Consider the following 27,604-nt stretch of genomic DNA (forward strand, 5'->3'; position numbering starts at 1 on the left):
TAGGTGAAAGGAAACATAGCTGTGTCCAAGATAGTTAAATACAACTAAAACTGAAATAAATACATTTCATTTTTTTAAAACCAAATGACAGCTCTCGAAAGTCATGACTTACAATTGGACAGCCTTGGTTAAAAAAAAATGTGAATGGATAAATGTGATTATTGCGTCACATTGTATTTTTAAACTAGGCAGATCTTTCTTCTTAAACCTGATCTCTCTCTCCTTAGACTACCGTAATTTTCGGACTATAAGGCGAACCTGAATATAAGCCGCAGCAGCTAAATTGAATGATGTGTACATATATAAGCCGCACTGGACTATAAGCCGCAGGTGTTTTAATGTTTAATTAGCATATGTAAGGGTTCGTGCACAGAGGGGATTGTCGGGAAAGAGATGGCTGTTTGAGGAAGCTCCCATTTATTAACATTTCAACAAACAAGTTGCATATTTGCATAACGTATTCAAGTGTTACCATTTCGTGCAATAGTAGCTACAGAACATGTACTGTGCTGTGTAAACTGTACTGTATCACATAGCGTTTCAGACAGACAAACTTTTCAACTTTCAAACTTTAACGGTGCGCTCCCAGCGCACGTACCGGCAGTGATCTACAGCAGTGGTTTTCATCCAGTGGTACGGGGACAAAGTGTCTCACTCTCGTAATGTCCGTCTGTCTTGCTCTCGTTCTGTCTCTCGTACCACTCTCAGTTCCACTTTTACTTTTGCGCGCTACCTGTCTCACTCTTTTCCGGCCTCCAGCTTTTCCTGCTGGAGCCCGCCGCTTAAAGGTGGGGGGCGCGGACCGGCCATAGAGCCCATAGAGTTAAAGGTGGTGGACTGTAACCTGTAAAATCCATAGATTTAGGAGGTCCCCTAGTGGCCGTTAGCTGTAAAAATACATAGATTAGCCGCACCGTTATGTAAGCCGCAGCGTCGAAAAATGGGGAAAAAGGTGCGGCTTATAGTCCGAAAATTACGGTACTGTCTCTTTGGCATTAAACATATTGTATGTTCAATACACTGACAGTAAAGTAAAGCTGTTTTTATCAAATATTAACTTCTTCTTCTCTTCCCTTTTAAAACATACCTCTTGGCTTTCGTCAGCTCCTCCTCCCACTGGTTGAGGAGTTTGGGCACCGTCACCTTGGAGCTGTCGCGCTTGTTCAGAGACCACAGGTCTTTGGTCTCCAGAGGCATTTTGTAGCCCTTTATAGCCATACTAGAGAGAGAGAGACAGAGAGAGCCATGTTAGCAAAGTACAGACTGAGCATTCACAACATGGTGATAGGAACAGGCAGGTATAAGAAAACATGGCCGCCAAAAAAGGAGCAGCTCTGCCATCAGTTTGGCAGAACTGCTGTGGAGACAGACCAGCACTACCTTACACAATGCCCAAAATGTAAACCTGTCTATCATTTTTTTGTTAATCAGAAGTGTTTTTGTTTAAGTCATACCACAACCCTGCATCGAATGTATATAAATGTATATATATATATATATGTATATATACAGGGTATATGCAGAAATCCTGGGGTCAAATTTAATACCTTTTAAGACCTTTTTTAAGACCCTTTCCATACATTTTAAGACCTCATCGCAACTTTGAGTTCTAACCGGTTACATTGGCGACACACTTTACCTCACATTTACTATATTGATTGTAAGATAGCAAAACTAAACAGAGTGCAGACAGACTACTGAAGCCTCCTTTCCACATGAACTTCAACCTCTCTGTGAAGGTCAGGTTTAATGCAGTATGCTGCTTTGTTGCTTCTGTAGACTCTGTGCTCTTTCATTCCAGTAAAACTCCTCAGAAACCATTAGAAACCAGTATTTGACCAATAAACGAAACAATTGACAAAACTTTGAACTATGAATTAAATTAAACTTTGGTGAGCTTCAGCGGGGTAATGCCATATAGGAGCTCCCTCACAAATACCCAGGGATTAAATTGGGCTGGGGCTGTCCGGGGCTAAGCCCTGGCACATAGGAAGATGCTCTGACGTCATCACCCTCACACATTTGTCATATGTTTACAAAAAAAGATATATATATGTTAAGACTTTTCTCGTTCTTAATATAGACTATATTTAGGGTCTATATGTGTTGACTTTACTTTAAAATAGCAGATCTCTGTGACCGGATATAGTTTGGCTTAGACCCCGGCCCCACGAGGACGCATACGGTAAAACGCATGGGCAAACGCAAAAAAGTCTTCCGTTCACACGCATTTGATTCATTAATGTGCACTCCGTTCACACTAGACCGCTGGAAATGCTGGAAACGCTGTAGTACATATGCCAGGCCTGTAAGTGGCGCTGCTGCCGCCACAAAATACACCAAAAGCAGCGAAGAAGACCCCGGAGCATGGTTGCCATGGTTGCCATGGTTGCCCTTCTGTTTATTGTCCTTAGTGGACGGCGTGTTCTCCTGCTGTATATCTCTCAGGTAGTCCACAAGCAGATGAAAAACACCCACCTCTCCGCCTCTTCCAAGGGACGAGGGAACCGTGCGGCAGAGTTTCCGTTAAAAAAAATGTTCCGCCGGTCAACATGTCCGTTAAAGTTGAAATCTTCCGTACAAAATTAGAAAAGTGCCGATCAGAGGTCTTCTTTGTTATTTATTGAGCTTTAAAACAAATTGATAACGACTCTGTTCTCTGTATAATAATGTTTAATAAACGGTGCCCGCCTCTCTTTTCCTCCCCCTCTTCTGACAGCCCAGCAGCAGCAGGAGACGTTGGGAGAGGGAGGCGGGCTATTTCATCGTAATCAGAAAATGATCATATATAGGGCTTACACACGGAGCCGTTGGACCCCCAGAGCGTTGCGTATGCCGGTCTACCCACCTTGGGACCCCCCCCCCCCCCACAGAGCGGAGCAAGGCAACGAAACTTAAAATAAGAAGCAGCATTTTACGGCGCGCTATGGGGGCCGCCTTGAGGGGGTTTCCCGACATTTCGTTTCAGTAAATTAAAGGGTGTTTCATGTTGTCGTTGCTGTGGGATTTCTTAATACCTTGGAAAATGCCGTTTAATACTTTTTAAAAGCCTTAATTTTCGCTAAATTGATTTATCAACTTTTAATACTTTTTAAGACCTCGCGGACACCCTGATATATATATATATATATATATTACCAGTTTTATCCAGCAGAATAATTAATAATTGCCTATATGATTTCTGTTCAGTTTTTGTCACTTTAAGGGTTTAAAAAATAGGACTGGTGTTAGGGGATGCTGTAGTTGAATTTGCTCAAATTCGAAAAACATTGATACAGTAGATGGCTGGTACAATGATTTTCATTATGTTTGGATGATTGTTTTTAAATGGTATTATTTGTAAAATGCTTTGGCAAGGATGTATGTCATCATGGCCATGCCAATAAAGCTTTTTAATTGAATTGAAGTGAGAGAGCCGTTTAATTGAATCTGGAACATTCAACACTTCAACAATCACAATTATATGTGAAGGAGACAGTCTAGGCTTGTTAGTCTCCACCTGTCTCTCTGCCTTTGAACGATTTTCAGGGTGTTTTCTTATGTACCTTGTTGTGTGTTTCATTACATGAGCAACAAGTCATTCTAAAACAAAAATCTAAGATACTGACTCAGTAGGAATTCTCCCCACAAAGAACCTTAATTGAGTTTCCTGGATTTGCTAATCATTATTATGTACTGGTGGATCAGATTTCACCGGAAATTGCCCTGATGCATTTTCCGGTAAGAGGAGAGACTGGCTTACAGAAAAAACAGAAAGAAGATGCTGTACTTCAGTAAGATGAAAGAAGCAACATCTTGTTTGTTGTTGGAATCAGTTGGTGTGTCAGTTATCATCAGTTGGTGTGAGACAAACCAACGTCCCTTGTTAACAGTAATTATCAACTTTGAGCAAATACATATTATATATTTTATAATAAAATAATTGCCTGATATCCATTTTATATTGGTCTGCAGAGATCACCTTTGTTTTTCTTGAAAGCTTCTGGACCAAAAGTACATTTACTAGATTACGTTTAAATGTATTATTACTGAATAGAGCTTGAAGCGACACAATTCACAATGCAACCTCTATTAAAAGTAGCTGTGCTGCAAAACCAGCTTCTAACAGCTAACGTCACTAGTTCTTCTCGTATCATTTTAACTTTAAATTGTTGTTCACAATAATGCATCATCACCATAGATCTCTGCATGGACCTGGGTCTTGGGCTGGATAACATATTTACCCTTTAAATCCCCCCTGACTACAGCCCTTCAAAAATAATTACATGATCCCAGACTAATAGCCAGCAAAATAAGCGCTAACAAATGTAACCACCTCCTACTGATGTTTAAATGTAGATTGTACACAGTAAGAAACACCTTACTGATTTAGCTTAACAAGGCTACCTAGCCAGCTAACTATGCTAGGTTGCTAGCTTGTATTATTAATCAGCACTAAAGTGACAAAAACAGCTAGCTAGATAATTCGGAGCTAAGCGATTTTGATTTCAAAGACGTCCCTTAGAGAAATACAGAATTCTGTGAACATCAAACTGACCAAAAACAAACAACATGACAGACATTTTCTTTGCTTACGATAAAAGGAGCTAGAAAACATTGCTAACATGTAGGCCTACTCTACTTCGAGAAATAATCCAAGTTAGCAACCTTGCCTCACTAATTTAGCCACTAGGTTGGTAGCATAGTTTAGCTAAATAAAAGGAGTAGTAGGTTACTTTGTGTGAGTAGTGTGTTAAGTGCAGCAGCAGCCTTTAGTTGGTTCTTTTATAGTGACTTGAAGTAACTTGACTTAATTGAAAGTTACATTTTAAACTTAAATGTAAAAATACAATATATTATTAATCCCAATATGTACAACACATGATGTGTCTATGGGTGAGGCATTGGGAGGCAGACACCAGTGTGAACCCACCTTGTGAACCACCAGAACGTCATGGTGGAGAGAAAACCTGCTGTGGCTTCAGGGCAGGGATTCTGAAAAAAATAGGAAAATGTGCAGAAAAACAAGTCATGGGTAAACAAGGATACAGTTGACATACTTCTATGAGCAGCCAGCAACAAGCGTGTTCTCTGTGTGTGAATAAGTGTGTGACCTTCTTTAACAAGTAAACAGTGGCCCTGAGGCACACACTCAGACTTCCAGCCACTCAGGACCGTGAACATACAAGCAGGAATTGAAGATGTCCTTGCATGTAACATACATACATGCTCCATGGGCTCTGAGTGGACACTTCAGAAGGATGCATAACTCACTGGGTCTGTGACAACATTGGAGAAGAGAGGAGGTTTCTCATTGAAGCAGCAGAGGATCAGCTCACAGACCACAAAGGCGAAGTAGAAGTAGAACGTAGTGAATCGCAGCTTGTCGTTGACTTCGCTCTGAAATGTAAAATAAAGACACAAAGAGATGAGATGATAGCAAATATGAAATTAAAGGAAAGATCATGTGAGGCTGTGCTAGGACAAACCAGTGCTTTGAGCAAAATGTCAGTTGCTAACATTCTCACAAAAACCACACTAACATGCCAATTTGAACTAAATGCGAGGTACAGCTAATATTGATCAAACTGTTCTGTGGGTATTCAGTCAAAAGTGAGCCTTCTTTCCAAGTTTTGGATGGACAATGTTGACCTGATGCTGGCACTAAATTAAAAGTTAAAAAAGATAAGATAAGATGTTTTGATAAATCCTATGAGGAAATTGATATTCCCAACATTCTTCAAAATATTTCATTCAAAACCGCAGTTGCAACATCATTATTGCGCCAGACGATCACCACAAGCACAAGACGAGTTCTTTCTCAAGGAACCATCAAAGCCTGTACAAAATGTGATGGCAGTCCACCTTGACATATGTAAGTCTGGATCTAACTGGTGGACCAGCCTACAGGCCCACAATGCCAATCGTAGAGCGCAAGTCAGACAAAAAAAGGCATTAAGAATGAAAAAATTGCATAATAGGGCCTCTTTCAGCTAAATTATTAGCATGCTAACCTTCTCACAATGGCAATGTAAGTGCTGATGTTTAGCAGATGTAATTCCAGCACTTTAGTTTAGCCTGCTAATATGCTAACATCTAATCTGAAAAGCCACAAACCTCATTTTACAGGTATTTGATCATAAATTAAAGAGTTAGACAGACCATTTTGACCTGGTTGTCCTGTAGCAAACGCTACCTACCATTAGAATTCCTGAAACTTTTAACTTGCATCCATTGATTTGAGTTCACACAATATTCCCAAGACAGAAAGACCCAAAGGGAAGCCACAAACTTTTTCTCCAAACAGCTAAATCAGACGAACATGATTATAAATAGATGGCCTAGTTAGACAGTGTAAAATCACCGAATCATATTTGTTCATGGGCTAATTTTCTGGATCAACGTGAATATAGCATAGGTCTGCTGTAGCCTGGGCTGACCTGGAACACATGGCTGCGTGGTTTACCGCCTGTCTGCCTCGCACTCTGACCCACTGAGCGCTCCAGGGTCTGTTTACACCTCTGTCCTGGGTTGGTGTTACTTTGAAAGCAGCCACACTAAGTAAAGACTTTTAAATATGAATGAAATGTATTTATTATGGTTGAAAGTGTTTTTTATCATAAAGGAAGTGGAAAAGAATACCATCCATCATGTGGCACAAAAGGAATTCAGTGACAGCAATTGAACACACCTTTTTGTACTGAGACATTCAGGCTGGACAAGTGGAGTCTACTCTTAACTGGTATAAAAGATTTTCCGCCCACACACACAGGATATTATTTTTTCATAAATATCTTACAGTAACCCATGGTATTAGCGTCAGTGTGTGGTGCATTCATGAGGCTGACTTGCATTTCTTAATACACTTCTGATCTAATGGATATTTATTTCACACTTTTTACTGTTATGTTGATGCTAAAACAATTGCAGGTGGCCTTTTCCATACGTAAATCAGATTATCTCGCACACAGAAACATGAATATGAACCAATGTGCACATCTTAATCGGTTCTTACTCTGAATATTGAGCGTAATCCAATTATAACGTGCAAGTTAACACAGCCAGAAACATTTTCATAATACAGATGATCAAAAATGCCAAAAATAGCTTAGATCTAACAGAAATTCACCTCAATTTCCTATTTTCATGAGACAGACAGTGTCCAAACTTTTAAGAGTATGCTGAAGACTTTCCTTTTGAAAATATTACCCCATGTTTGTCTTCCTGAATCCAACATTTTATATACAATAACCATTACACATTCTAAAGCTATGTTATATGACTTTAAGTGTCAAGTACTTAAATAATTTGTAATTCCAATTTTAGATTAAATATGTTTTTCCCACTTCATTAAAGCAAACAATTACAACTTATATTGACTTACAACAAGCGTGTGATATGTTATATCTGCTATGTTGTGTAGGAGAGAATACATAAAGACTATAATCTGTTAATTGTTTATTGAGCCTGATGAGCTGGTGGCAGCTGGTATGGAAGCCTCTTCCACAAGTGTGTGAATGTGTGTGTGAATGAATGCACTGAAAAACAACAACGTTTAAATGTATTATATCAAGTTATTTGAATAAGTAATAGTAAATGTAACCTACATTTTAGTTAGACTTAAAGGTCCCTCATGCTTTTCCGGTTATTACCCGTTCCCTTGTGTGTTATGTAGCTTTTTCTACATGTAAACGGTCTGCAGAGTCACAAACCCTCAAAGTACACCCTGTAGCGAGAAAAACTCTAACACAGAAAAGACCTGTCTATGCTGCCCCAGAACGCCTCGTTTGAAATTCCTCTTTTTCCATTTTTTTCTTCCTGGTACCAAGTGACGTAACGACGACCAAATGGACCAATTGTTCCAAATGGACCAATCCGTGGAGCTCCTCATACACACTCAGCCATATCTTTTCTCAGCCACGCTACTCCGTGGATTTCTCATCCTGAACTCAGCCTGAGCACACACAAACTCACAGCTCGCTGTGTCGCAGACCCCATGCAGCAACCAGGAAACGACACCAGTAATCCAGCTCACACTGTCCGCTCCTCGCAGCAGCGAGCCCTGCAACGTCCCGCCAACACGGCACCCAGACCCCACGCAGCATTTTCCTCTGTTTGTCATTACTGGTGTCATTTTCTGGTTGCTAACAAACGCCATTGTAATACATAATCACTGATGTTCCGCTGTAACGGTGGTGGACTCATAGTGGGCGAGCTGACCAATCAGAGCACAGTGGGCTCATAGGGAGGGGGTGGGATAGGAGCTCCAACAAGCCGTGTAGGACAGAGAGTGAATACACATACTATACAGAGATGCTGTATGAGAAACCAATGTGAGTTTGGAACATTGAACAATGTAAATCTATTCTAGTAGACCTCAACAATGGAATTATGATCAGTAGAAATGGCCATGACATGGGACCTTTAATGTTATTGCTTTCAACTAACCTAATACAATTATGTTTAATTTGTTGACATAATACATTGATTAAGTTTAACCTAATATTTAAAATTCTTATAATTGCTTTCAACTCACCTAATTATGTGTCATTTGTTGACATAATACAATTTAAGTCAACATTTCATTTTTTTCAGTGTGGGTGAAGGCTGGCTTGAGTTGTATTGTGTGGAGTGGTTGCTAAAGCTAGACAGATGCTATATTAATGCAGTCAATTTACAGCGCTATAACAGATTATAACTCATTATGCAGCATTATAGAAAGTGGTACTGAAATGTTTAATAGGTCACTGATTAGAGTGTTTTATTTCCAGCAGTTCGGAGCTTTACAGTTCTGCCAAAATGCCCAACACCTAGCCAAGTAATTACCTGGATCAATGGTTTGCAACAAAAATAATGTTTTGGCGCTGCTTCTGAATTATATTTGAAATGTTGTTGTTGTTGTTGTACCCTGTCTTGTCTTGTCGCCTGTGGGATTTGTCTGCAGTGTGCTGCAGCTAACAGCCTTAGAGGTGAGATAAGTATGGTAGGAACAACAGGCCTACTATTCCCTCTGCGCTTAGTGATGCCCTGGGCTGACCCCTCTCCAAACATCCACTCACTGTAAGCTCCTGAGACAACGTGGAGGGGGAGGGGAGAGACAGAGCTGACAGATGAAGTAGTCTCAAACGTCAAGAGCACTGAGGAGGCAGAGGAGGAAGGAAATGGAAGAGAACCACCAGAGCAAAGACAAGATAATTGGGGATGGGGAAGAGGATGATGGACGTGAACTGAATACAATTATGTGATATTTGTTGACATAATACGTTTCATAACAAATATTTTTTTTCAGTGTGTAAAAGACATTTGAGAGCCGTTCTCACCTGGCTGGAGGCCTGGAGGATCTTGGAGCGGAAAGGCACGATGGCACATAGCACACACAGGAACCAGAAGATGAAGAGGACCCCTGAGGACTGGACCCCGCGTAACCTCTCAAACTGGATCAGAAACGTGGCCAACAGCTGAGAGAGGAGGGCGGGGGGGGGGGGGGGGTATTACACAGAGAGAGGAATGGATGGGCAGAGGCAGAATGTTAGATTAGCCAGGGTTTAATCCCTGAGGGCATGTAAGGTGAACCACGGTCTGACTGGGTCAGCCTTTCATGCTTCATCGCTCTCAGGAGAACTGCGGACAAGCTTCACTCAAGTATACAGCTCTGGGTAAATGCTTTCAGCCTGCTACTGATGGCCAGGTAGGACATAGGGGCACCAAAAAACAATAGAACTGACAGGAAGTGATGACAACAGGGCTCGACATTAAGGACTGCCCGATGGCCCGGGGCCATCTAGTATTTAGCTCGGGCAATGAAGCCTCACCTGCTGGTTGCCCGATCGGGCAATCTATTATGCCAGTATCATGCAGCTCGCGGATCCAGTAATGAGTGACCCGACAGTAAAACTAAACATATCTATAACTAGTTTAGGTAGTTTGAGAGGTAATTAAAATAGCTACGTGTGATATTCTAACCTGAAGTGTGTGTTTTGTCCGCTTACCGCTGCATGTGATCATGCAGAGCTGAGTGTCGACTCGTCAGCAGCAGCTGATCTCTCTCTCCCGCCAGATTAGACTTTACTCGCGTTTATGTCCATATCAGATCCAGCTAGTTCTAGCTAATGATATGACTACCTGCTTATTAAAAGACACCTAAACAATAAGTGTCGCTTTGCAACTGGGTGAGGCCACAAAGTATAGCGCAGCATTATGCATTTGTTTACATGCCCACCGGAACCCTGAGGCATTACCAACAGATCAACGCAAAATCAACCCATACAGGACATCTCTTTCTCCACATTAAGTGTTAGACATTAGAATTGACTATTCTTGTCTGTCACATACTCTTCTTGTCTGTCACATAAGTGGCACAACTGAAGCGGTATTGCACTAAAGGGAAATTATTTTGACCGGAGAGATTTAGATTTGCCGGCTAACGGGAACTCTGACGTCGCCATTTTGTGTGCTTCGCGGATGCGCTCGGCTACTCTCGACTGCTGCTCGGGTCAGCTTCCGGGTGAGGAGGCATTCGTTCGACCAACTTAGAGTAGATAACATTACAAACATTTTTAACAGGGGCCATAATAGTGTAAATAATGTTTGTTTTGGCAGTTACAACTGAATGTAATGTTTTCTACTTTTTTTACATCTGGGAAGGCATTTGCCTTCATCCGATGGAAAGTGTCTTGACCAACAACTTAAGTATTTCTTATAGCTATGCAGGGCATGCAAGCGAGCAAACAAGAACAAACAAACAAATGAAATGAAGAATAAAATTGAAATTGTACAATATAATATTGTGGTGGTTCATCTTATAATTCAGTCTAGAGAATGCACCAGACAGCATCTAAGACCTGCAAAAATCTAAATTTTCTAGGGGGAGGCCCCCCAAACCCTTTGTGCCATTTCGTCCGCGCGCATTTTTCAGGGCAATCTCTATTGGGCTCAGGGCCATCTGTAAATTAGCTTAGACGGCCCACAGGGCCATCTCCCAAAATCCTTAATATCATGCACTGTGACAAGATAAATGGTCCGTCTCAAAACAATACTACATGGGAGAGAAAAAATGAAGGGTACTAAAACCAGAGAGAAATAAATGCTATCGATTTAGAAATGTGGCGTTAAAGGATCATTTAAATGCTGTTATATTTGAAATTACCTAATTGGTTGTGAGATCCAGATAAATCAAGGAAGACCTTTTTGTTTTTTTATTTTATTGGCAGTGACATTCAAATGTCTATTTAGATGTTTTTGTTTAGTAACTGCTGAAACTATGACGTTAGGTATGTAGTACTGTATGGCAGGGGGTGCCCACACATTTTCAGCTTGGGAGCTACTTTTAAAGTCAAAATGATCTAGGTCTACCCTGCCCAATTTGTGGCCCCACGCTAAGTCATGAGGCCCTCTGTGCTGCGAGCGTTGACGGGGGGGGGGGTGCTAGTGAACTGCGAGTGCCGGAACCTCGCAGCGGCGGAGAAACTGTGCGCTTCAGATGAGGCTCCCTCCGCGAGGTGAGGCCCCACGCAGTGTGCATCATCTGCGTGTAGGGAGGGGCGGGCCTGTCTACCTGCATTTTTTATGTAGGTAGACAAGTGGCAAATGCCATAATAAGGATGTTTTTTTATTTTTTTAAATGCCATGCGATCTATCTATTGGGCACTCCTGCTGTATGGGAATAGTATTATGGATTTGGGAAACTGCATTAGAGACTACAGTTGCTTTGGACACATGCTCATTTTGAAAATGTACCTTTTTAAATTATATTTAGACTAAATATTAGGGCTGAACCGAATAACTTTGCAACAGGTAATAATCAGCATCAGTAATTCAGGGGTAGACATTAAGGGTAAAATGCCAGTGGCCCTCCGGGCCGGTGGAATTTTATTATCACTGGCCCCACCATTGTAACCACTGGCCCAGAGCATTCGTCCAAAAAAAATCGACTAATAATGAAGAAAATTAACACATTTGTTGCAATAGTCATTTATGCTAACTACATTACTACTTGTACTACAACATTTGAATCATCAGTTCTTCCTCACTTTCCTCAATTGATCATATTTGGTTTATTAAAATAATTATATTGTGGTCATTGTTAAAACATTTCTGCTATTATTATGAGTATTATTATTTGTATAAAGCGCTTTCTGCCGTCATAGGAGTTAGAAATGTAATGGCTATGTAGTAGATTAGATTAGAACCTTCATTATCCTAAACTGCTGGGACATTTCCCTATAGCCAATACCTTATATATTTTCTACTCTTCACTTACTTGTCAGCATAGGTCGGCATTGATGTAAAGAGCCGACAGAAGACCTTGTTTATATTGGCATCATATTGAGAGGTGCAGCCAGTGACGCGTCATAAAACCAGGAAGTAAGCCGCTGGTTCCATCGACAAAAAAGCAATGGGACTTCTCTACAGGGTTTTGGAAAACAGCTGGAAATAAAGTCTGTGGAAAACAAACTTGTTTGATAAATGCACGTTTTGTTCAGCCGGATAATCTCCACATGTCTACCCTACTTTTATAATTTTCTAATCATAAATCTAATCGATAGATTATAAAAAGGGTTTTAGGACGCGCCACTGCACCACTCTATAGAAACCAACTCCTCAAGCTTAAGCTGGCTGAAATGTTCTCTCCCTCTTCTTCTCATGCTCCCTGTCACTCTCCTTTAACTCCTCCGGTGACTTTCTTTTATTTGAAGATAGTTTTTTGCCCGGCGCTTGGCCGGTTACCGCTGGTATTAAAAACATTTTGGCGAATGGTTAGGTGGCGCGATAGTCTGTAGTGAAGGAGCGCGCTCCCGCTCACGGGAGCCTGCTCGCACTGCGCTCCGCAGCAAACAGCTGTTTGCTTTTCACCCAACAACAACAACCGACTCACGAAACGCTATGTTGTAGCGTTGATAAACGAAACAATTTAACTAAATTGATAGTCAAAATACCAATACCACAGGAAACATTTTTTTTTAAACAATATTTTTAGTGGCCCGAGCGGGCAAGTGGAAAGTACGTTATGCTGGCCCGGGGTGTCTAAATAGTGCTTCCGGGCAAGCGGGCCAATGATAATGTCGAGCCCTGTAATTCCAGTTAAATATATACTGTATGCAAGTTGACTTGATTATATCATATCACTGTGAGCTCTGTATTAGAAAATTCTGGAAATATTTGTTTTAAAAGCATTAAATTATAAACGAGAGAGCCACACGTTCTCATTCTGTTTTTTTGTTAGACATATCCTCACCATGGTCATGCCGAGCACCAGCGGGGTGACAAAGTAGATGGGCGGCTGTGTGTTCCCCTGCCGCAGCTCGTGGAATGTGTAGAAGAGATCTGTCCAACACACAATCCATAACAACAAGCCAAACACCTGAGAGCAGAGCAAGAGAGAAACGAGGCAAGGTTAAAAAACAGACAGACATCAAATACTTAAAAACCAAAGGTTATTGTGGCTTAGTTCCAGCAACATCATTGGATGCACACTAGGGACTTTCTCTCATACAGCATCACTGGAAACTGACAATCTCAAGTCTAGAACAGCCAAATGATTTCATTTAGTTTTTGCCATTCATTATAGTTAGCCTAGCTAATTCACTATCATTTTTTTTTTTTTTGAGTAAGAAACAAATTTAACAGCATGATACGTTTTATTAACTACATTACAAAGACTTGTTGAACAAATGTAAATAATTGCTTGCTTCAACATTATTACATTAGAGAACTATAAGGAAATTTAGTGTTGGTACAATTTAAGGGTCTATTATCATCTGGCCGGGGACGACAGCTGGAAATGAGCAATGTTGTCTTAAGCTGCCCCATTTACTGTTTATTGTGACAGTTGATTAATGTGGACTGTCCACGACACTATAAACCAATAAACGCAATTAAACAATGTCAGTCAAACACCCTAACACATGCCTGAAGCTAGCCGTCCAATGATTTTCATTTGTCTTTAAATCATGCACAGGAGCAATATAGTCATTTCCATTGAAATGTAAAATATATCTAACTGTTTTAGAGCTATTCAATGAAGAACAGATCAACCAACAGTATTCATAGCACTAGCTGGCATTGTGAATATCAGCCACGTGTAACAATCTAACCTTGTTCTCTGGAGTGCACTGTGATAAAATGTACAACAATGAAGTCCCCTCTCACCGTTTTGAACCTGTTCATTATGGACATCATGATGTAGCCCCTGTTGTTCCTCTTGAGATAGAAGAGATAGATGGGGCAGACGGCCCAAAGGTAGATGCACGGCAGCCATGACAGGACGGAGAGTTGGAAACACTCCGGCAGGTCGGGCCGGTCCGTGTGGAACGTCTGATTGGCTACCTGCAGACACACGATATGGGGAACAACACTTTAGTACAAAGTCTCCTGAAGTTTCACCATTCAGTTATAGTTTGTTCATAATACGCTGTCCTGCACATCGGTTTAAAGTCCTCATATCCAAATGTTGATACATGATGACAGTATACAGTGCCTATTCTACCCTACAGTATTTCATTTCTAAACTTTTCAATTGTTATAACAATATATATTTCTTATTCTGCAACTTACTTAAACCACATTGTCTTTTACACAATTGTATGTACTTGTTAAGTATATTTGATGTTGCATTGTCGGAGGATTCTTGGGATTTTCATTTCCAAAAGCCTTTTAATCCTTTAAATGCAGTGCTTCATATTTGATCAAAAAACCCAAACTGGTATGCCTGACCTTCTCCCTGGATTTGCAGAAACTCTGCTCAGACCTACACTTCCAAAAAGACATCGCCACACCTCCAACACCCAACCAAAAACACCACTTCTAGTTTATCAGAGCAAATGGTTCCCTTCAACACTGTGAAAATAGTTACCCATCCGTCATGGGAGAAGGAAACATGATGTGAAATCCTGTTCTTTGTATGTTAGAAACTTGTCTGCCAACCTCTGTGCGATATCATAGTAACTTTAAATGCCAGGATTAACAGCTTTACAAGCAGGTTAGAGGTCAGAGCCAGAGCAGCCTGACAACATTCCTCTAACTGTGGAATATATAGTAACCAGGAATGTATTGGATTTTAAATCTTTGAAAAGAAGCAAAGGCATCAGCAATCATTTAGGGGTTAGAGATGTACCAAGATGTTTAAATCAGATATTTATATGATGTTCATAATATACATATCCAGCACCTCTTTGATCATATTATATACATATTGCTATTGTAATTGACTCTTTTACCTAGTCACTACATTTGTATTTTCAGTGTATTTATTTGCAAAAAAAGTTACACAACACGCAATAAACCAAAGTAAAAGATGAATGTGACTGATAGCATTATTATTATTTGTTTATCAGGGCTCGACAGTAACGGTTGCTAGGTTGCCATTGGCAACCATTCAGAAAAAATGTCAACCACTTCTTGGCCTTTGGTTGCCATCAGTGGCAACCACTTTTTAACATAAAGAAATAAGGACAGTAAACAGCTAAATGTGCACCCCAAAATAGATAAATGTTAATTATTGGTTGTATTAAGAGTGATATTTAATTATTGTTGTGACCAGTCGGAACCTGATACTTAAGTTGCACGTGCATTGGTGTGATTACGGAGCCAGAAAGCGATGCACGTGCGCCGTGTTTGTTTTACAAAAAATGGCGAAGCAAATTAAGTTGTTTGACTGACGTGTGACGTGTGGGGGTCAGAGGGCCTAGGTATAAAAGTCACGGCTCTCCATTGCTCACTCAAGTAACCCTGACATGAGAGTTTTTCTTTTGTAGCAAGCAGCAAAATAATTGTAACATGACGTGTTAGAGTTAATTTGCCTACTTAATATCGCACGTTCTAAAAAAATAATAAAACAAAAATATTTTTTAAACACTTCCTGCGATCGTCACGACACGATATATCGTGCAGCCATAGTCCACAGTATTAAATGTATTACATGTCTGATATGTAATAGGTAATGCTTAGCGCTTTGAGCACTTGGAAAAGCACTCAAAAAAAATACCATTCATTATTTTTTTTATGAATTATTAAGTGTCATTTTTCAACACTGCAATCACCAGAATGACATTGCAATCTCCTTCATTGTATTGAGTTGACAGTAGAATTTCCAGTGACATATCTGAAAACCAAAATGATATAATCCCAGGCCCGTGATGAAAAGGTTCTGAATCTGTCATAATGAGGCTATAGGCACTTTCTTGACACTTTATCTTCCCCTACATTTCTCTCCTTCTCTCTGATGCACTTGACAACAGCTCACATTGAACTCAATTGGTGTTTCTCCTAGTGTTGATATGTATAGAATTGATGTTTATTTTGTAGAGTTATGTCTTTTTTTATTCAATTTTTTTTAAACTCATGTCTAATGCCTAACATTTCTGCTGTGACATATCAATTGACCAATGTGGGATGAATAAAGTATACAGTTTATCCATCTATGTATATAAATATATGTCTATTAATTTAATTGTATTCTAAAATGGAGCAACTGTGTGATTCCGACACTGATATGTTAATGTGTAACTTTTTCCACACCATGCATATGAAAACAGATCATTTATTTTGCAGTAGAGCAACAATAACTGAGTGATCCGAGGACATCCGGAGGAGATGGGTAAAGTAAACATGAAGCATAGTGGGATGCAGCCCTGACTCAGCCCGTGGTTATCGTGCTCCCCTTGACAAACACAGTACAGGGCCCACCCACAGACGGAACCAAGATAAACACAGTTGCTGGCCAACTCTCCGACACCACCACACCCTCCTGTGTGTGTGAAAGGGTTGCCTTGGTATGAGGTGTTGGGTAATTGCTCGTGTTGGTGTGTGTGGCAGCTTTGAAATGTCTCTTCTTAAGGAGTCCTACAGTATACCCTCTGGCCCTAAATACAATGTGATGTGTAAATGACCACAAGCACATATATTTCTGTCTTTTTTGTGTATCATACACCCGGAAAAGGTGTTTAAGCTTTTGAATACCTGATAAGGCCTGAACATATTCTCATTTGTTTGAATCGTTTTATATGCATCATACAGTACATCTAACTGAATCCAGGGGAGCAAATAATTAAGACCCTTGTGTTGTTAATATTGGAACCTTTTGGGATATTTACTGTTTTACTTGCCAAGAACCAGAATTAGTATGTAAAAGTAAAAGTATGTAATGTGCAGTCAACATAAAGCTACAGCCAGCAGCTATTAAGCTTAGCATAAAGAGAAACAGAGAGCCATGCTTTTTGTGCCAAATAACACCTATTAGCTCCTCTAAAGCTTTAATACCAACACAAACTTACATTGAAAAGCAACAAATGATGATTAAATGTGACAAAAGTGCGTACCAGTTTAGGGTGAGGTGTAAAGAAGTAAAGGGTAAACATATTTCGTAATTACTGCTAATAATTTTTCACTTAGGCCCCGGCCCCATGTGGACGAAACGGGTTGTATCCGCGTATAGCCCTTTCGTTTACACGAGGCCGTAACAAAACGATAGAAACGGACCCCGCAAACGATAACGGGTCCAAAGGTGGAGAGATCTGCAAACGGAGCGCTCTGGGGGGTCAAACGGCTCCGTGTAATCGCCTCTATAGATCATTTTCTGATAACGATGAAATAGCTCCGCCTCCCTCTCCCCACGTCTCCCTCTCCCTACGTCTCCCTCTCCCCACCTCTCCTGCTCAGAGATCAGCTGCTGGGCTGTCAGAAGAGGGGGAGGAAAAGAGAGGCTCCGTTTATTATTCTTATATTATTATATAGAGTCGTTATCAATTTGTTTTAAAGCTCAATAAATAACGAAGAAGACCTTTGACCGGCACTTTTCTAATTTTGTACGGAAGATTTCAACTTTAACGGACATGTTGACCGGCGGAAAAAAATGTTAACGGAAACTCTGCCGCACGGTTCCCTCGTCCCTTGGAAGAGGCGGAGAGGTTGGTGTTTTTCATCTGCTGGTAGACTACCGGAGAGATTTACAGCAGGAGAACAGGCCGACCGTCGCGGAGAATAAACAGAAGGGCAACCATGGCAACCATGCTCCGGGGTCTTCTTCGCTGCTTTTGGTGTATTTTATGGCGGCAGCAGCGCTACTTACAGGCCTGGCATATGTACTACAGCATTTCCAGCGTTTCAAGCCATTTTTTAATGACAGAATGTTGCTAGGTTTAAAGTCACCAATATCTGATATTACCAACTCATCTTAAAGTATAAATATCACTGATTCTAATCCACATATTTCTCCACGTGTGCAGATTAAAATAAAAGTCATACATGCATAACCCCATGTACAAACACACTTTGTTTTTTGTAGCCTACAGATAGAAAAAAGAATATGAAGCTAGTTAAGCAGTTAGCTTTAGATGTGCTCTAAACGTCTTGATATTCAACTGATTATTCAACAAGGAAAACTGAAAAAAGTTGCACTGGTTTAGGTTTTCAAATGATAAACATTTGCTGCCTGTCCTAGTCTCAGATTAGAGTAATTGAGGTGTACGTTTAATTGACCTTTCGCAAAGCCACGCCCCCCCTTGGTTACTGTTGCTAGTCCGACAAGCTGGGAGCCAGATGCGTTAGACAAAGCCATAATGGAGGGTCTCCGTAACGTCGGAGTCGCCTTAACAGACTCATTTTGGAGCAATAACGCAGCAATATCCTCCAGGTCCCGACAAAAGGGGCTACAATACGCTATGGAGGGTTATATCCACAGTATAAACATTAGAAAAGAGGGAGGCACAACATCAATAGAGGCAATTGCATATAGGTCGCAGTGCAAGAGTGAAAAACCACATGAGCTGTATGTCAAATTCGACGGAATTATTATTATTATTTTGGAGTAAAACAATACAATCACAAGAGGCATTAAATGTTGTAGTTTGTCTAAAGTTAACTACCGTTTCCTTGGTGGCTTTCTGCATCCACCTTGTTGTTCCTTTGTGGGGGTCGGGGTGCCCACTTGTGCAGCAGGATTAGGGAAGTCGGCAGTAGGCTTTCCATTAACAAAATGCTACAAAGATTAAAGCAAAATATAAATGAATGATTGCCTGTTGGCTTTCTTGTTTGTACTTTGACCACAGGTAGACTAATAACGGAGCTCAGCTGTTCAGACATTATTATGCATCAAGTGATATACATGGTCAAAACGACCTAGAAGCACACAGCTTACAGCTGTAGTCGTGTGACTTTAGCTAACGTTAGTTAGTGAAATTAGTTAATTAAATTAGTTAGTTAATTTGTGAATGTAATCTTTGCTAGCTAGCTAGCTACGTTAGCACGTATTTACCTTGGAGCAAACGTATTTGTGTTTGTTGATATTCGCCATATTCAGCTGGGCATGGGGCCTGCCGCATTTCTTTATCCACTGGCGGCATCTCTCCTCTCGGGTTTTGGGTTTTGGGTTTAGGAAACGGGTAAAATATCACCCCCTCCCCCTCCCCCTCCCCCTCTCACTCCCCCTCTCCCTCTCTCCCTCCCCCTATAAGCTTATGGGATATCTGCTATCCGATTTGCAAAGACCATAAGCACAACGCTTCACCATTTTCGCAATTAATTTGAACGCTAAGCTTGTCGGACTTCCACAGGGAGCCGCGCACGTGATCGAATATGATTGGACAACGGGCATTTAGGGGCGTGGCTTTGCGAAAGGTCAATTACAAAACTCTCGTCCTCCATGTTTGCCAAAATCACGTAACCTTGAATAATTGGAGACAGTATTGATAATTCTCTCTTTGGGTATTTTGTTCACAACAACACATTTCATAACAATATCTTACTGCCTTCTGAAGTTTTAGAGACGTAACATATATCGACTAATCGAGAAGAATATTTGATAGATCGATTATTAGCACAACACTGGAGCCAAACAGGCCGTTGTCACGCTCCTTAACACCATATTTGTTTGAAGTAATGGATTCTGCAGAGTTTTGCATTGCAAATGTGTCAACGCTTTTTTTCCTCATGCCAACCTGAGCAGCAGGCCAACAGCACATTATCTGTGTTGGGTTTGTAACACACCTCCCTATCACACTCGGCATGGAACAGAGGGCTGAAAGCAAACGTCACATTTAAAAGCATGTAGTTATCTCGACTGCCCACTGGGGAAAAGGCAGCGAGTAAATATCCACTAGTAACCACACCATTGTGTTTTATTTGCTCACATATATCACATGTTTTATTATCTTGGTGGCAAAGAAACTGAATGCGCATAAGAAATGGTTTCATTAATTCTTGCTACATCGGCTCACCTTCTAAAAGGAATATTCACACAGTGGTGAAACCTTTTAAATATTTGTCAGGGGAAATTAACATTTTCGTTCGTTTGAAAGTGATAAAAAAAAGGAGATTGTTTCCATGGATGAAGGGACTACATAAAGGCTACGTTTTCTAAGCGTATGTGGTTATTGCAAAACGTGTTCCCTTTTTCATATATTTAATGTGATACAGAGGCTGTAATCATCACATTAGCGCTGAGGCATTTCAATGAAGCAGCCTACCGATACAATCTGAAACTGAAGATTGCGTAAATGCACATACAATAATGATAATACATGTCATTTATATAGCACTCTTCCTGGTGCTCAAAGCGCTTGAAAGATTAACAATTAATAATAATTGCGCTATTGCAGGGGGGGCGCGTGAAGCTTGGGAAGAAGTTGTAAACAAACATTGTTTGTGAGGCATGCACACATCTCCCTTGACATCTCTCTCTCTCTCAGAAGTACAAAGAAGCAAAAGTGGAAATACTTAAGTACCTCAATATAACACTACAGGTAGGCCTATTTTATTTGTGCTAGCAGCCCATAATCCACAGTATACATAAAATGAATCAATGTGAATTCTGTTTCTAATTAGTTTTCCCCCTAAAACAATAACCTATAAAAATACTGTTAAAGAACCGGATCGATAAGCAGTACTTGTAATTGTTTAAATTAGGCTTCTCATATACAAAGTGACATTCATATGTAACACTCGCAATTCTATTGGCTATATGTCCTCTTTAAATGGAAACTGTTTATAAAAGGCATCTGAAATTACCATTAATTATTTAAAAACAAAACTGACTAGCACTGATAACTATCAACTGTTACCACACTGCAGCTCTTACTGAATGTGGAAGGGTTGGCTTTTATTCCATTTCACAGGCTTTCAGGTACAATGCATGTAACCTGAAACTTGAACAAAAGGTGAAGGAAAAGGGTGAGGCTCTATCAGAGCGCCAGCAGAGAGAAACAGGAATACAAGAACAGGGAGTCTGAAACTAATAGTAAATTAAGCAGAGTGTTAACATACAGGTCTGGCAACTCCCAGCCTCTGAATTCCATCCCTTGGTGGCATTGTTGCATAGAACCGAGTTATTATCAAAGGATCGCTTCAAAGCAACAGGGAGCTACAGCATGGCTTACACAAAGTTACATCATTGCCTAATGAGCATGAATCATTGCTGAGAGTTGCACAGAGACTGTGGAATCATGTAACGTGCAGCTGTTGTAAGAATCACATTAATCAATATATTCTATTTAAGGGTGTGAAATTGGTTCCAAAGGACTACCTTACCACCACATGGCTTTAATAGCCGACAAACAATGTCAGCTATATTTTGTAGCAGAAAAGAATGAACCGGATTCTGCACGTCCCATAATGCAGCATCTGATCCCTCCGTCCTCCATCCTGTTTCAAACCCCATTCCTCCTGTTTAGAAAAGTTGCTCCTGTGCTACAGAAGATAAATACAAGTATGTTTACTGGTTAATCACTCCTTATGTTCAGTAAACTGAATTGAATGCGTAATATAGTAGCCCTTTTAGGGATGTCACAAGAACCAATACTTTGGTACCAAGTAAATTCTGAAACATTCTGATAACCGTGACAATACTGTTTTGTTTTTTATATAGTAACACAGGTACCGTACATATTACAGGTACACCATCCTGTCGCCCCTGGGATAGTAGAACATATCTTTTGGAAACAGAAAACTCAGGGGACGCATCTTATTTCTCTACCTAAAAGCTACATTGTCAACGATCAAATACATCGGTTAGCAGACGTTGCATAAAGATGAATTATGGTAGGTTGAAGCTCTACTACTTAAACTATTGTTCAAAGATAAACTATGATTTCATAATGATGTGTTCAGTTGTAATGTTTTGACACGTAACAAAAGATACAGTATAATGATTTGTTTAAATGACCTCCAAGATGTAAACGAAAATATGTATGTATGCATTTACATCAGATTTAATGATGACATTGATTTAATGTTTTTACAGTAGTATTGAAAAGGTATTGTAAACGTTGAATTGCAAAGGTGTTGGCATTCTATACATGAACTGTATTCTACACTTCTCATACCGCTCAAGACAACATCCTTGCTGCTTGTTGTGGTGTTGTTTATTAGGGATTAAACACTTAAGAGCTTAGTGAATCTCTTTCATTCGGACTATCTGGGTACAGATCATCGAAGGATGTGTACACCACTCAGAAACATCAGCTGATTCTATACTGAACGGCCAGCAAATATAAAAGTAAAACATTTAACTGTATCTAGCTTTAAATATTCCAAACAGTGCTTATTTGTTTATTGTTTTGGTTTGCTTTAAATCGCCAAGGAAGGAACTTCCTGAATCTTCTAGAGTCCGTCTTAATATGAATGCCTGTAGCAACCTGCCCAGCAAAGGCAGCCCTTTTGTCTCTATTTTTGGTCTGTGGTAAAAAAAAAAACTCTCTAATGGTTTGATCATGTGAAATTCTGTCTGCTGAATGCATAAGAAGAGGGCAATATGTTTAAAGCATCTTGCCAGAAAACGCTTTAAAGGATAATACTGTGTGTGTCGCTCAGCTTGTTATCTGTTCTTTAGTGAAGAATGCCAGCTCGGTTTATGTCACTTTAAGAGTAAAACCTTTGACCAAACTGCTTAAAACAGCAGTCTTTTGGGCCCCATTTCATCTTGTTATTTTTATTAATTTGTATCCAAATAAAGTCCTGTTCAGATTTAAGATGGGACAGAGGAGAGAGACCATGGATGTAATAAGTAAAGTACACAGTAAGTGACTATTTCCCGACTGCTTAATCGCATAGTTAAACTATGAGAGGAGTAATGATGAAGCCAGAACCTTCAGAGGCAGTTTGAGCAATTAGATTGAAATCCTTCTTGAATGCTTCTTGGATGCATTTCACATAGCTATTGTGAAATAGGAAAGCAATCCCATCCCCCAAAGATGCATTGAGTGACTATATATGTATAATAATGTGTGACAAAATCCATTTCCTGTAAATGTTCCTCACAGTAAAAGCATTCCCGGGGTTTAGCGATGTAAAGCTATTAATGTGAAGCAGAAGAAGCAGGAAGTGATCAGTTTGCATTATCAGTAGCACATCACAGCATTAATATGGATACAGGGAAGCACAGGAGAAAAACAGTGAGACTAAAATACGGAACAAACCTCCAAACTAAAAAATAGTCTTGCTTAACAAACACCAAAAGAGCCCTTAAAGGAAAAAAGTTGGGATAACGGGTTACTTTCACATGGTCACAAGAACGTTCCTCACGAGCATGACATACTTTCGCGGTGCACAAAAGAGGAAGTGGAGCACACAAGAGACCGCTATTTCCTCGCAGACTGTTATGTGTATGTGTGGAAATGACAGTACATACATTATTTGACTTGTATTTCGCACTCAGACTTCATTTTAAGGACATTTCGGCCAGGGGTGTACAGCTATTTGTTTAAGCACCGGATCGGCAAAACAGGACGAGGGTCTGTAAACAGTCTGCCTTGATCTATGAATTCATGTCAGTGACTCTCAGAGTACCTGCTGCCCAAACCTGTTTTATAGAAGCGAAACCTCAGTCACTTTATGAAATTGCTGCAGCATCAGGAGGCAGCGGACTCAGCCTCTGAGAAGAGCAGCACCAGCACCATGGATGTATAATAAGAGACCAGCACGCAAAGAGCTGTGCCTTTCACGTACCGCCATCATCACTGTGTTTACCTTCATTAGATCAGCTAAAGAGCGACCGCAGGCTGCCACACACACAACAAACTGCCCGATTGTTACACCTGATTATTTGTTTTATGAAGGAGATGTCCGGTCACCAGGGCGCCTGATGTGTGTCAGTTTCTGCTCTGCTCAGCTCTGTGTGTATGTTTGTGTGTGTTTGTCAGACACTGGCATTTGTTCGAGGAAGATATTATGATACTGTGACATATGACGCCCATATAACGTGTAAAGTGGAAACACTGTACAACTGCAAGTATTATCTTTGCTTAGAAAAAAAGTCTCTATGGTAAGCTAAGCTTGCTAGTGGTCCAAAAACAAGTTCTTTAATATCAGTATTATCACAGAGCAAAGTTATATGACCACGACTTGTCTCACCCCGATGCAGCTAAAGCACACTTAAATGCAAGTTGATAATAGGTATAACATGTTTTACTACACTAGTAAATAAGTACTTACCACTCAAACCAGTAAAATAAAATGGCTTGTTTTAAAAGTAAGAGTCTAATATGGTAAGTATATGTTTTTGATTGAGTGTAACACTTGTGTAATATTAAATATGTAATTGTAATATTTGAGGAGCACTCTGGAAGTGACATTATAGAACTAGAAAGATCCTTTAAAAAACAAGGTTCTAGTGGAATTAACAGTGTTAACAGTGGAATTATATTATATTAATCTATAGTAGTAGCTTTCGCAATGAAATCACAGTGACTAACAGACAATCACGATGTAAAGTATGCAGATGGTGAGGGGGTGACGGACTTGTCTTATGCTTTCGAGTGTATTTAGAAATAAAATGCAGCAGGCCGTCCATCTGTTCTCTGTTACACTGAAAAGCTGTCGAGAGGTATGAAAGGAAGACACAGAGGACCGTAAACACTGCAGGAGGACAGGACTTGCTGCTGGCCATGTTTGCTTACGACATGGAAAACATTAACAGTGTTATTCATGGTTCTCTGTTCTCTAAAGTTTGCTGGACACCAGTTTCCTTGAAAGTGGATTACAGGATAGACATTCCAATTCATAATGGACAAACACTTATGATTAAGAAGGGATTTGCTAGTAAAACCAATCAAAATGTGTCACAGGAAGTGAGTCAGACTTTAATGAGTATAACACACAGACTAGAATGTAAAAGGATATTGATAAGATGATAACGTGACAGAACTTGTTTGCACATTTCTCCTTGTTCTCAGGTGCTACTTTAAAAAAGAAAAGACCTCAAATGAACCCATTTCACAACTCTCATTTCCTCATTGTTTGCTGGGTTAGCAGTCTTTCTTTTCCAGAAGTAGACACTACATTTGGGGATTTTTCTTTGAAAATGTAGAATTTTACAAGCATGCTGGTGGATATAGGTGAGTGAGTCCTCTTAAAAACAGCATTGCCATATTGAGTGGTTTGCCTTGGACATGCAAAGTCAGCTAACAATACATGGTTTATTGACTGACAGAGTTTGTGTGCACAGGGCTCACAAATAACTTTTAAAAGTGGTTACTAGGTTACCAAACAGTCCTCAGCTTTTGGCTGCCAGTACTGAAGAAATAGTGGCCTTCTATAGTCACCTAATATTTTGAGGAATTAAGATACTTTGCAGTTAAACATCAGCTTGATAATGAAAATGTGAGATGAAATAATTAAAGGTTTACAGGTTTACAAGTACAAAAACTAAACAAACATCCTTGTGAATTGTGTGTTTTATGATATTTTAAGGAGTTTGAAACTACAATGTCATCAGTTGATGTGTCCAGCATACATTTCTGGTACAGAAATTACTATTTGTGCTCAAAAGTTCAAGGTCTTCTTTCACAGACGATCTTCAATTGATCTTGATCCTACTCAGATAGATGTATCCCCCTCCCACGTACAGATAAAGAAACCGGGAGACCACATTTTCAATTATGTAGTATCAGAATGTGGGCAGTAAATCTAAAAGAAAAATGTGTTTTGCGTTTTAAAAAGTACAGCAAAAACACACATTCCTGGAAAGCTTTTTAAATCTCAGGGTTTTTTCCAAACTGGGTAAGAGGGGCGCAGCGCCCTCTCATTTTTGGCGTGCACCGTCATAACAAAATGCTGATTTCCCCCGTAAAATGTTAAAGTGATGCCAGAAAACAATACTTCTGTTCGTCAACAACCTTTAAATGACTAAAAGAAATATGAATATCGTGTCAAATAGATCGTCGTTTAACCATTTCGAATCACTTACAGACATAATGTTGTGGCAAACGAATGAGAAATTAGTCATCAAGCAGAAAGAAGAAAACAACATTCAATATGTTCAATATTACATTGAATTTTGCATTCATTATAATACAACAATTGTTTCCCTCCAGCTGTTGTTTATTCACAATGTGAAAAGGTTTAGCTTTTAGGTTAATAACTTCACACTACTCTATCTCAACTTGAGTTATTGCTAACACACCTTAACACATAAAGGGTTGGGAACTACCAGTGACCTTTCCCACTAAATGTCCCTTAGTATAATGACTTCTTCAAAAGCTTCCTCTTTTTCAGTTTCCATTCAGCAGAAGCTTCACCCTACACCAATTAAACCCGAACTGACATCAACTATTCTTGACTGATGCAACACCATATAGTTTACAAAGTCTGTTAACATTCAGCTCCAGCTGTTGGGCTGCGCTATCCATCAACTGACAAGTGACAATGTAAGATGCTAGTGACAGATTGAATAGTTGCTATGTGCTGCTGCTGATAAAAAGGTTTTAGATCGGCATGTGTGAACTGGATGCTATATTCTGCTTCTTCAAGGCCTTCTTAAATACATACAGGGTAGCAACTCGTCTACGCATCATGAGTAATACAGCTACAATAAAAACTGTATGGCCTGTTTAAATAAAGTCATGATAGCCGACTTCCTAACATCATTTAAAAAGGCAACACACCTTTTTGGGTGCTCCGGGCACCTGTACCATAAAGTTACAGATAAGCATGCAATGTGTTTAACATCCTTATTTCTATCCTTGGTAATGAATTGGCATCGAAAGGCGGGCTGTCATTTTCACGAACACTTTCAAACGCAGTAGTGGCACACCATGTGTGTCCTTCACAATAAAAGCCCTCAACATACACTATGCATAATGTATGTTTATCCTGGGGGAAATGTAATTCCCTCTGAGCATCTCTTTAGGAAGTGTCTCAACAAAATAGCTTGCACTTATCTTTGCAAACCTGTGTGAAGGTTAAAAGATGTGTATGAGTAAAACTAGATTATCTTTATCAAGGACATATGGATGTTTAAATGTTCTGATGTATTATTGTTTGGATACACATCCTCCACTGCAGGCACGTGCACACATAGACATCAAAGTGGGCTTGAGCCCCTGCACTTTTTCTTCCTCCAGAGAAAGTGCCCTTTTTTTCCCCTTTTTTATTTTTTATAAATGAATATATATCTACTGCTGTTTGTGCACAGTTTCCCTTTCCAAAGATATATTTATTGAATACAAAATATCAGGTCGGGAGATTAGACTGTGAAGTTCCGATGCTCTCTCTACCCTCCCTCCCTCCACGTCTCGTGCACAGCGTTGCGGACATCGGCAGTGCCTTCAGACCGACAGGTAGCAGCACCTCCCACTTTACAGTCACTTCAGACAGACGGGTATCAGCACCTCCCACTTTACAGTCACTTCAGACAGAC

The 27,604-nt window shown here is 40.0% G+C and overlaps 1 protein-coding gene across 2 annotated transcripts in view; it reads right to left on the reverse strand.

Annotated features, from left to right (window-relative positions):
* Positions 1-27,604, reverse strand: part of abcc3 (ATP-binding cassette, sub-family C (CFTR/MRP), member 3) — a 74,901-nt gene that overhangs the window by 35,838 nt on the left and 11,459 nt on the right. For both annotated transcript variants that reach the window (XM_079658200.1, XM_079658201.1), the window contains exons 2-7: positions 14,128-14,304; positions 13,214-13,339; positions 9,300-9,437; positions 5,254-5,379; positions 4,913-4,974; positions 1,088-1,219 (exon numbers count right to left, since the gene is read on the reverse strand). In XM_079658200.1, the coding sequence (XP_079514326.1) occupies positions 1,088-1,219; positions 4,913-4,974; positions 5,254-5,379; positions 9,300-9,437; positions 13,214-13,339; positions 14,128-14,304 (761 nt within the window). The remainder of the gene's footprint in view (positions 1-1,087; positions 1,220-4,912; positions 4,975-5,253; positions 5,380-9,299; positions 9,438-13,213; positions 13,340-14,127; positions 14,305-27,604) is intronic.

The sequence above is a fragment of the Notothenia rossii genome (assembly GCF_949606895.1).
Source record: "Notothenia rossii genome assembly, chromosome: 11".
Taxonomy (NCBI): Eukaryota; Metazoa; Chordata; class Actinopteri; order Perciformes; family Nototheniidae; genus Notothenia; species Notothenia rossii.